Here is an 11590-nt window from a genome sequence, read left to right as displayed (position 1 = left end):
TAATATGTCCACTCAATATAATTATTACCCAAATGAACACAGAGACCTCAATACTTGGTACACCATACACAATGACGGTAACAATCGGTGAATAGTGTTTGAGTATGAATGGGTCATTTTGAGTAAAAATGAACTCCAGATGTCACAAACAGTAAGTTACTAAACCTAACCATAAAGCAACCATAAAACAGTGTAAATAGAACCCGAAAACAGTAGAAAATTTAACGTTTTCAATTATTCAATTGATATTACTTTAAAAACCCTTGTAAACATAACAAACAGTTCCAGTAAAATATACTTATGAGATCCACTTTAATTTCTACAAACTTAAATTGAGTACTAACATAGAATTAACTTTTTTTAATATATTTTGAAAGGCTATGTGATGGCATCAAAGCTCCACCTGATTTTTAAATGCAAAGATAAACCATTTACCATCAACATGCAAAAATTTTACTTCATTAGAAGCTAGTTAAATTATAACTAGCAGTAAAATTGTAAATTATTGTGTTACAAACAAGTGTTTATAATTATAACAAATAAGTTTGCAATATTATGGAGTACAGTGGACTGTTTTTGTGAAGTGGTTGACACTGGAAACCTTGCACAATCAAGTTAAAATTGCACCTGCTTTTACGTTAAAAACCTGCTGAATACTTTGGGTATTAGACTGATTCCGTTGCAGAAGAATATTGTCACAAGCTTGTTTCTTTTATTAAACCATGCTGTATTACAAATGAACAGTGCTTGTATTTTACACTGTTTTGTCAAGTTCAAAATGTGTTCTGTTGCATTTCATGCGATGTATAAAATAAAATGCATTGTCAAATGTGATGAGTCTATGTGAAAAACCAACTCTTGTACATGTGATCACATGGAAGGAAAATGTTTGTTTACAGCATATTATAAGTTGTTCATTTTTAAATAATGCTTTATTTAAACAAGCTTTGTAGGAAAACCCATTACAACAGCAAACTACGGCGCAGTTTATTCGAGACAATTAAGAAATCACGTCACCAAAATAAATGCCAGTGCTGTTTTTTTTCCTGTGTTGGATGGCCACATACTATTTCAGCTTCTACACCATTGTTCAAAAAACAAAAATAGTATTTACACCACATAAGGCAGCCTGGGCAACAAATGGCATATGCTGTTTTTATACAAAGACTCTTGGAAAAGAAAACGAGGGAAAGACTTCTGATGGGCTAAAGAAGTTAGGATGGGGGTAGAAGAAAAAGAAACGGAAATGGAATATAAAAGTGCAATATATTTCAATTGTCATTATTTTTGAAAGACACACCAGTTCAAGTATTCTGAGAGAAAAAAAAATATTACAGGATTTAAAAACAATAGTGCTAAGCACTGAGCCCAGCAGACAGCATCAACCTCCTGATGAATGTACCAGGAGAGTGTGGGACCTCTCCTCTGAAGAAGAGCAGTACACCATCTAACACATCTCCACTTAAAGAGGAGGAAACAAATGATTCATTCCGGGGACCTCTAATACTGTATGATCCTTCGAACTGTAGACCAGACTTTGAGTGTCTGGTTCACATGCATGCAAACCCAACAGGAAGGGAACAGATCTCAGGCGGTGGCTGGGGTAAGGCAGGGTAGGGCAAGAGCAGCAGTTTCGGATGCATTTGTGTCCATGGGCTCTGTGTTTCTCTCGGTTTGTCGCAAGGATGTGTTGGCATCCTGTTCAGAGGATCCTATGTGGAAAAAACACATTTATCAAGCTAATTCTGACAGATTTGTTTGTCGTCAAGATTTATTAGCAACATACACCAACCAGATTGTTCCCTAATGATGATGCAATCATCGTCTTCATCATCTTCAGTGTCTGCTTGGAAGCCATCGGTCTCCATGGTCTCAGTCTAAATACATTGTGTAATAAACAGCAACGTTAGCAGTAGACAAATGGGTAGTAAGCAAAAAAAAAAAAAAAAAAAAAAAAAAAAAAAACATTCTGACACTGCACCTGTTCTGAGTCGCCACATTTCTTCATGTACTTCGTGATGGAGTGACTGCTGGCGCTTTTCCTCTTGTTGGAGGGTGTGGTGGAACTGGACATGGTGGGCGAGTTGCCCTGTGAGCCGGTGTGCTCATCGCGGGTGCTCTGAGCGCCGGAGGTGAGGTAGGTCCACTGGCAGGGAACGGGCAAGGCCTCCTGAGAATGACAGGCCAGAACTTCCGGATGCACATACCAGCAGCATCGTCTGTAAGTGGAGCGCTTTTCGTACACGGCGTGCTCCTTTATGATACGTCTGATTTGGATCCTTTTGCCAAACAATAAGACAATATGCTTAGAAATGTGTTTTGTGTAGCTTCATAAATCTGACATGCTGCCAAAAACACTCCCCAGTAGGGATGTGATGATTAACCGCGAGCCGGTTGAAAATCGATTCAAATATGTGACAGTTCAAATCGGTTGAGATGCCAAACAAATCGCAATACAATTGGAGGAGTTTATATGAATGTGTCTCTGAGGGGAGCTTACTATCTTTAGAAAATTTTACGTTGTATTTTCATTTCATCTTGCCTCTGAGGTGGGGTTTTTATGTTTGTGTTTTTTAGGTGATCTTTCTTTGTTTAGATTATTTTTCGTTTAATCGATTAATCGTTAACCTTAATGCTGCAAAATGCTCTATTGCATGCACGCAGTCACCGGCATGACAGGATGTGCCAAAGGCCCCACACACACACACACACACAACGCTTTCTCACTTGAATTAAAGGGGTTTTAGTCTGAATAAAATGCTAGTAGCAGGATTATAAAATGAATAGATGTGATTAAGATCATTTGATAAAATGAAGAGAGCGCGCCATACTTTTGAGGTAATTTTATTTTAGTTTGTTGACTGTTTTCTATCCCGCACGGAGACCGCTGAACGCGCCTCTTTAAATGATTTTGTGGTGCTCGTTGTTGTATTTTAAAACACAATTGCAATGTTTTCAAATGACATTATGGTATTTAAAATAAAATTATCCCAAACGGTACTGTGGTCCGCGTGTGACTGCGCTGCACATTAAGTGAACTACATCGGCGCTGCTGCAGCAAAACACTGTTGCTCACATTAATTTGATCCTGCTGGATTCTGTCCTATCAAATGTCAGATTTTGAATTTTTGCATTCCGGTAGGCCTATTTGTTTTTAAAAATCCGGCACATAGTGCATTAGATATTGGACAGTGCATGTGTGCAGACGAGGACGAGCGAGCGCGGCTTTGGCTAGATTTATTTGGAGGTTATTGCTCATGTCTCATTCGGCACAAATCCAAATGTTTCCATATTTGCAATGTATTTGAATATTAAACTATTATTTATAATGTTAACTTGGCTTGTACTTAACAGCATTCGCATATAGACGGAAAAGATCATTCTCTTCACATGAGCAAAAACGTCCTTGGCATAACAGCAGAGTGAGCCGGTATAAGGTCTATTTAAACTGACTAGTGTAACCTTTTAAATGTTTAGTTGATTTTGATAATGAACAGACTGCGATGTAAGTTTGAATCGCTAGAATGTACGTGTGCAGCAGGCTCCGGCGCGATCGAAACAGCGGAGACATTAATAAAAAAAATAAATTAAAAAAAAAACTTTTCCGCAAAAGTGTTTACTTTCATTTGTGCGCGCACACACTAAAAACAGAAGATTTGTGCTCTTGTAAAACCTTTTTTTTATTAGAAAGGGAAAACAAGGGAAAAAAGTTAATCGCGAAACAAAGCCTCTGGATGCCGTTTTGAGCCCATACCCCTTTTTTTACGCGGGTTTTGGGTTTTGGTTTGCCGTTTGGGCACTTAAAAATTTCCCACCCCAAAATTCACATTCCCCAATTTTTTTTTTTTTTTTTTCCTTTAAAAAACCGGTTTTTAAAAATGGGGAAAGGGAAAATTAAAAAATTTAAAGAAAATTTAAAAATTTGGTTTGATTTAAATTAAATTTTTTCCCTTATTTTTCCCTTTAAAACATGGGGTTTTTAAGGGGGAAAAAAAATTAATGAAAATACATTCCCCAAAATTTAAAAAGTCCAGGAACGAATTAAAAGTTGTTTGGAAAAGAAAAAAAACGTTTCAAACTATCCCCGTCCCCTTTTTGGGGCCCCCCCAGCCCCAAAGCCAAATATGAAAACAATTATCTGAATGAAATGAAAAAATTAGTTTTCTTTCCTTTCTAAATTGGGTTTTTTTTGTTGAAAAAAATTTTTTGTTGGTTTTTATTTTTTAAAGTACTTTTTTTAAAATTTAAAAAAACATTAAAAGGGTTTTAAATTTTTAAAAATTATGAATGAATGAAATGTTTTTTTATATCCCCACCCTCACTACATCCCCGCCCCCAAGTTTTCCCCGCGAAAGAGCCGCAAACAAAAACCCAAAAATTAAAACGGGTTTCCCCCCCATCGACAGCCCTTAAAACGATTTAAATCCTTTTAAAAAATTAATCGAAACATCGATTAATCGTTTCATCCCTAATAAAAATATTTTATTTTAAAAATATATATATATAATATATATAAGAAGATAAAATGACGCCAAAAAGAAAATTGGGGGGACAAGGGGGGAAAAAATTTTTTGGAAGTGTACATAAACTGTAACCCAAAAATTTAAAAAAAGCATGCGCAAGAAAGCTTTGTAAAGGGGTAAATCGGTTTTTAAGCGGAAAAAAAAAAATTAAATTTTTCAAAACATTTTACTGTTACTTTAAGGGGGAAAATGCAGCTTCATGGGTTTTAAACAAAAAAAATAGATATGCAAAGTTTGAAATTCCCCCTTTTTTTGTGCTTACACTTTTTGGGAAGGCCCCCCCAAAAGATGGTCCAAAACCCCTGCAAAACCTGCAAAACGGAAATTTACAGCAAGAACAAATCACTGTTTCCAAAAACTAAATTACCTGTTTTGCATGTGGGGCAAAAATTTTCCCCCCAAAACCAATGGGACAACTCCGCCCTTTTTTTTCTCTGCCTTATAATTTTTTGGAAAGATTTCCCCACTAACTGAGTTTTTTCAAGGTTAGGGCGCAGGGAAAAGGGGCCCCCCCATCTTCTTGTGAAATTAAAGAGCCTCTTTCTGACCTTTTTTCTTTACTCTTTAAACTATTGGTTTTAATAAACACATCATAAGCCCCAAAACAAATTTAAAGGGGTTTGTTTTTTCCCAAAAAAAAAAATTAAAGTCATTAAAGACTCACCCCCCAAATTTTGTTTCCCAAAAAAAGAAAACCTCGTTTTAAACTTTTTGAAAAAACAGTTTAAAAAAAATATTTTAAAATTTAGTTCCCCAGAAACTTTCCCGATTTCCCCCATTGAGGGAAAGGGAATTTTACGGATTTCCGGGCCACGCCCCGAAAAGGGAAAAAACTCATCAAAGTAGTCCATGGCATCAGGGGTCCGGAATTTAAATTTAAGCCTCGAAAATATATTTTTGGGTCCAAAAAATAACAAAAATTATGACTTTAAATTTAGCAAATTTTTTTCTCTCCCCGGGGCCCCGTTTTGAACGCCAAATGCTGTGAAATTTTGACGACACGTGCTGACGGTTTTCCTTTCGCCCAAAACAAAAAAACACGCCCGCAAACCCCTCGCCCGCTCATCACTGCACTGTTGTGAAAACCACCCTAAAAGACCGGGGGAAAGAAAAAAGCGAAAAAAGTTGTAAAATTTTTTTTTATTTTTTTGGAAACAAAAAAAAGTATTTTCCCCAAAGCTTCAATAAATTCTAACTTTTACCCTCTATGTCACAAAAGGACTACTTTTTATGATGTTTTTAAAATTTCCTTTTTGGACGGGGGCAGTAAAACCATAAACCCTACTTTTCAAATGGAGGGACCCCGAAAACTCTTTAGACTAAATCTAAAATATCTTAAAATGGGGTTTTTGAAGATGAAAAGGAGGTCTTACAGGTTTTGGAAAAACATGAGGGTGGGGCCCTTAATGACATAATTTTCATTTTGGCTGAACTAACCCTTTAATCTTCATTTAGTTCAAAATAGTTATTGCTGCAAGAATGGTACTTTGAACATACTTTGAAGCCAGAACGGCCTTTCAATCCAAATTTTTATTTTGGGGTTGGAATGGTCATATGGTGATTTTGGGGGTGTGTTTGTTTTGTGGACATTCTGCAGAAGTGTCTATTTAGTTTATATAGTGCTATTTTTGTTTATAAGAAACCGAAACTCCCGTATATTGCCCGCAGTAGTAGGGCCCGCTGGGTCACCTTTAGACTCATTAGGATGATCAGTTTTAAAATATTTGAAATAAGTCACCTAAAAGATTGTTTTCAGTTTATGATTTTCAATACTATCTCCAACCAGGAGGGGGTTCCGCCACTCCCCGAATTAATTTCAGTGTAATAGGACATCCACTCCAATGTAAACATTCCACTTTTAAATTAGCAAATAATAAATGAAAAACTGACCATGAAACAGCATTTTCCAGTCAAGATGGTAAACACATTATCTTTTTACCAAGTTCAAGGGATAATTATATGTTGGAATCTGTTATTCGTCATCAAACAGCTACGCACAAACAACAGGGACGCCCGAGTTGCACTTGCCTCAAAAAATCAAAGGTTAAAATGGCATTGTCATCAAAAGCTTTTTGCCAAATGCATGACAGAAATGTTTGCACTGAAACTATGTTCTTAGGGTTTCCATGGTTCCTTAAAGTCTTAAATTAAATTGGTTTAAATTTTAAGGCCAAGTAAACTCTAAAATGATACATAAAGTCTTAATTATAAGAGGCTTAAACAGAAAAACAAGAAATTTCAATATAAAATTAGTATGTAGATTAAACTACAAAGGCTATGATTCACTAAATAAACTTGAGCACTGCACGTTCAAAGTCAGGCGCGTGCTTTGTGCTGCCATTACCGGGGAAACTGCTAGTTCTACCAGAAAGACTCAGGAGGGGAAAATAAACCCAAAAAATACTTATTTACAAAACCAATACAAAGAACATAATTTTGGGGAAAGGGCCCATCTGTAGCTTGAATCAGACGTTTTAGATTCAAGCTATCCTGCCGAAGATGAAGGGAGGGTTGGAGCATACCCCGCATGGACGGGCCAACCTGTGGTGGTGGGGAGAGGAGGGGAAAACGTTGTGGCAGTAGTACTGCCACACAATGAAGGGTGAAGTAGGGGCTTTTCTTCTTCGGTTGAGTGCCGATGGTAGATCTAAATGCTAATATGTGACGTTGGCATTAAGTCTTCCTAGGAGAACTTGCGCGACGCTTGCCATTTTCTACCAGAAAGATTCAGAGGGGAAGATTAAAACTAAAAGTATTATATACAAACCCATAACAAAAGAACAGAATTATTTGCATAGGCCCATCTGTAAGCTTGACTCAGACGTGTAGATGTCCCAGATATCCTGCTGAAGCGAAGGCAGGGCGGAGCATACCAAAAGAAAGAAGATAAATACCCAAGACAAAGAGTACTTCTTACAAGAAGATCCTAGATCATATGGACAAAAAAAAAAATAAAAAAACGAAGAAAAGTAAGATTTAATAGTTATAATTAAGAGATATAAAAGCATTAAGAATGTATAGATTATAGTTTAAGTATTAGCTTATAGAGTAGAGGAGAGGGCCGCGATAGGCCGGACAGTGATAAGAGGCACAACCAGGCCAAGTATGATAGCGGCCATGATAGAACAGGTATTGATAGAGGCCAAAATAGGCAGATAGTGATAGAGGCAAGAAGGACGGATATTGATAGAGGCCACGTTAGGCCGGATCGGACCCCGAGTAGGCCAGACAGTGACAGAGGGCCGGATAGGCCATACTGAGAGTAGGCCACAGAGAAAGCCCCGCGCGGGCCACAGAAGATGGAATGACCCCGACAGGCACAAGTGGGAACGGCCCCAAGGGCCACAGAAGATGGAAAGGCCCTTTTCCACGTGGGCTAGTGCAAGCCAGTGCTTTAAACAGGCGGGCGGGGCTAATAGCCTAGGGCTTGTAGCACTGCGGCAAAATAGGTGAGTTTCCACGTCGGTAGAAGGTCCACTGTGGCTTCAATAAACAACCCGCCTTTACACACCTCTCAGGAACAACGTCACGCAACCTATCATTCACAAACAAAGGGAAGTTATCAGAAAAACTAATGAGAAATAAGGCACTGGACACAAGCGATTCACAAACGAACATGATAAAAAGCGGGCCCGTTTTTTTTTTTTTTGTTATCCAAAAGCAGCTGTGTGTACTATAGCGTTGATAATAGATCATAATGAATTAATTTATCAGGATTTAAAATAGTCACACAGAAATAAGTGTTATGAACATCGCCTGTATTCGTCAAGTCGGTTTCTGTTGTATTTGTAGTCACCTACATCATATTGAGAAAGAATTTTCTATATTTTTATAAAAGCTCCCGAACCAAAATATTATATTTTAATGACCATGGCTAGAGAGCTAAACTCGCGACGGACTATGACAGATAAAAGATGTTACAATAAATACACATTTGATAGAGAATACGAAAGCTGACGTCGATGTCTGTTCAAGTGGTCGTATTTACCATGTTGTACTATGGTGAGTTAACGGCTAGAGTTGCATAGTCTGTTTGCAATCGCTTAGAAGTATTGACCTTGTATGGTGATTATAATCCACATCGGATCCAGTTATTTTTAAACACTCGCTGATGACTGAAAGTGAGTTTTTAATGCGGTGTTATAGCTGTTAGATTTCTGAAATGATCCACGGCACTGACACATCCAGACACTGAGAAACTCGCATTGTGTTCATAACCCTTCCTCTAGCCCCAGCTGGGCACGCTTTGCCAGGTTTTTTCGGGCAAAAACCCGGGCAGTTGGCTCTGAGGAAAGCACCGAACAGAAAGTGACAGTGGAAATGTGGAATGGCCCTGGCACGCACAAGCACCAACCAACTTGGCAAGAAAAGTGGAAACGCTGCTAAGGCCGCGGCGAAAAGCCTTAGCTAGGCCACAGATGGAGATGCCCAAGATGGGCCATATGAGAAAGCCTAGAGGCCGTAGAATTGAAATGCCTTTTTTTTCCAGTGGCACAGAGGAGAAAAGGCCATGTAAAACAGACCAAACTGGGGACACCACGAGATGGGTTAACAGCGGGTAAGGCCATGAACGAAAGGCCACCGAAAGAACAAGGACAGTTAAGCAGCAGTTTTGTACCACCACCGTATGCATATAGATTACTTGAAGGACAGCCTGATATTCCATTGAGATGGTTCTGTGGTTAGGTCTAATGTAGGACCACTTTGAACCGCTGAGCCACCACCGAGGATGACGATCTTGCCCAAGTCGCTTATAGTTTATGTTTGAACTCAAGGTCAACAGCGGAGGGCTAGGGCTGTCAAAAAAAAAAAAAAAAAATTGAATTCGAGTATAATCGAATTTAAAATAAAACCCACATTCGAATGCAAAATCATGCACTTTTGGAATATTCGTGCATTGTCTAGAGGGACACCGTTGGACTCACGTCTCGCACAGAGATGGAAAAGCCATGTAAAATTAATGTAAGTCATATTTTTAAAAAAACATATCTCGAGACTTTACCTTTATGGGGTGGGTTTTTTCCCCCATCCCACTGCCTCTCATGTTTTAAATGAAAAATGTTCCTCTGTGTGAGGCTTCCGTCCTTTGTATTAAAACTATGCATACATACATGATGCTGTTTTGATTATAGTTGTTTAAGCAACTTAATTATTAATGGGTTTTAAACATTATTTAAATAATATTCACTTCACAGTCATGTCTTCTAATGCTTTGAAATAAAGTGCATTAGTGATATTTGCTCAATTGCACCCTCTTGTGACTCCAGGAGAAGACGAAGCCAACAAGGTTTTCTTCACCCTTACCTGAAATTATGCATTTTAAATTTGAATATAATTTGAATTTTGATAAATATTAATAAAATACAAAATTTGAATTTTAGTTTCTCAGCTTGATGGCGGCATTACAGGACTTCTAAACCCACCGTTATTGGAGTAAAAAGAGGCCATTAGTTTAGTTAAATGATAGAGGCTAGAACTTAGGGTTCCAGCAGCGGGACATAAGGAGCGTATACACAGAATACATGAACATTCTTTAGGCTAGACTCTGCTGCACGCTTGACCTAGAACTCCATCTAAATGACACGAACCCGCACGAGGGAAGGAAAAACCGATTCCCAAAAAATAGAAAGTGAGCCGATCAGCATGGACCTACAAAAGCCGAGATACTCAATGTTTAAGCGGACGACCCAATAGGCGGTGGAATCGTGAAGGCCACAATAGGCCAAATTTCAAAAACAGTAATGGACAAACTGAATGACCACCATAGCAGAGTTATGCAAATAGGTGCCACAAGATTGTTAGTGTAATGTGGCCGCCGCAAACCAGCCAAGTAAGACCGAAGTCAATAGGTATAAGGAACAAGAATGACGAGTCGTCGGACTGGGGGTTAAAAAACCAGTACTGATTACCAGGGCCCAACAAAGGAGGAGAGGCCCTGAAAAGTCTGGAAATATATTTTACTTTACCTGGATATTTTATTTTTCCTAATTAAATGTCATAATGAATGTCAGATTGAAACGTTAAAATTTGTAGTTATTGACTGAATAACTTGGTTGATTGACTGCCGGTCTATGATCCCACCCCCCTTGCTAAGGCGGCCAAAGGGTTTTGTCCATCTGCAGCGCAGTTTTGTTTATGTTTAGTTGAGCATCTGGTGCTGGTTGTGGAGCGCTGTAGAAATGTCTTTCTCAAAGACAGAAAGCCAAATCAGGCCAACCAAAAAAGAAAGGAAGACGGGGAGTAGAGGAAAGAAAACAAAATGAGGGAAACAAAATTGGTTACTGACTTCTTTTCAAAGAAAAGGTGAGCAAAAAATAGAACACAACAAATTTATAGTGCTAAACTGCTTGAATATTCCCGCGAATCAAGCGATCGTTTAGGTGCTAAAAATTAACTGAGGGACAAACCATTGAAAGAGCAGAACAGAAACATACACTTTCAGATGGAAATTTGGTTCTTACATGTAATCTCAGGGAAACGGCGTTACATAAATAAACTGTTACACTAACAATGCCTGTTTGAATACAAAAACACCATTATAATAGCGTAATTTTGAAACATGGTTTAATTTTAAATAATAGGCTATAATATCTTAAAAATATAGCAATAGTAGGCATAATCAGCTGTCATAGTGTAGCTTGTTAGCTCATCGGTAGCCTACAGCGTGAATCTCGAAAACAATTAGAATTATTGTGCAAAAGTTCATTTATTTCAGTAATTCTAATATAGAATATAGTTCATATATTAATATATTGGTATAAATGGTATAACTAATATATTATAGTAGACTCATTACATGCAAAAGGGTGAGATATTTCAAGCCTTTATTTGTTTTCATTTGTTGATGATTATTTATGGCTCACAGCTTTACGAAAACCCCAAATTCAAAATTTGCAGTTGTATGTGTGAATAAAGGTTTTTCATAGCTGTAAGCCCATAATCATCAAAAATTACAACAAATAAAGGCTTCGCTTACCAATCATCTCATCTTTGCATGTATGAGTATATGTAATATATTAGTTTCACCTTTTAAGTTGAATTACGAAATTAACTTTTACATTATGTAC

The 11590-nt window shown here is 37.8% G+C and overlaps 1 protein-coding gene across 1 annotated transcript; it reads right to left on the bottom strand.

The window, feature by feature from the left end:
• Positions 1-688: 688 nt before the first annotated feature.
• Positions 689-2313, bottom strand: LOC109065874 (chromatin assembly factor 1 subunit A-like). Its single transcript, XM_019082874.2, has 3 exons — positions 1982-2313; positions 1793-1877; positions 689-1712 (listed from the first exon to the last, which is right to left on the bottom strand). Exons 1-3 carry the CDS (start codon positions 2072-2074, stop codon positions 1588-1590), a joined length of 303 nt encoding a protein of 100 aa, XP_018938419.1. The 5' UTR covers positions 2075-2313; the 3' UTR covers positions 689-1587.
• Between the last annotated feature and the right edge of the window lie 9277 nt (positions 2314-11590).

This window comes from Cyprinus carpio, chromosome A22, assembly GCF_018340385.1.
Source record: "Cyprinus carpio isolate SPL01 chromosome A22, ASM1834038v1, whole genome shotgun sequence".
Lineage (NCBI taxonomy): Eukaryota > Metazoa > Chordata > Actinopteri > Cypriniformes > Cyprinidae > Cyprinus > Cyprinus carpio.
This window is presented reverse-complemented; position numbering and strand designations above follow the sequence as displayed.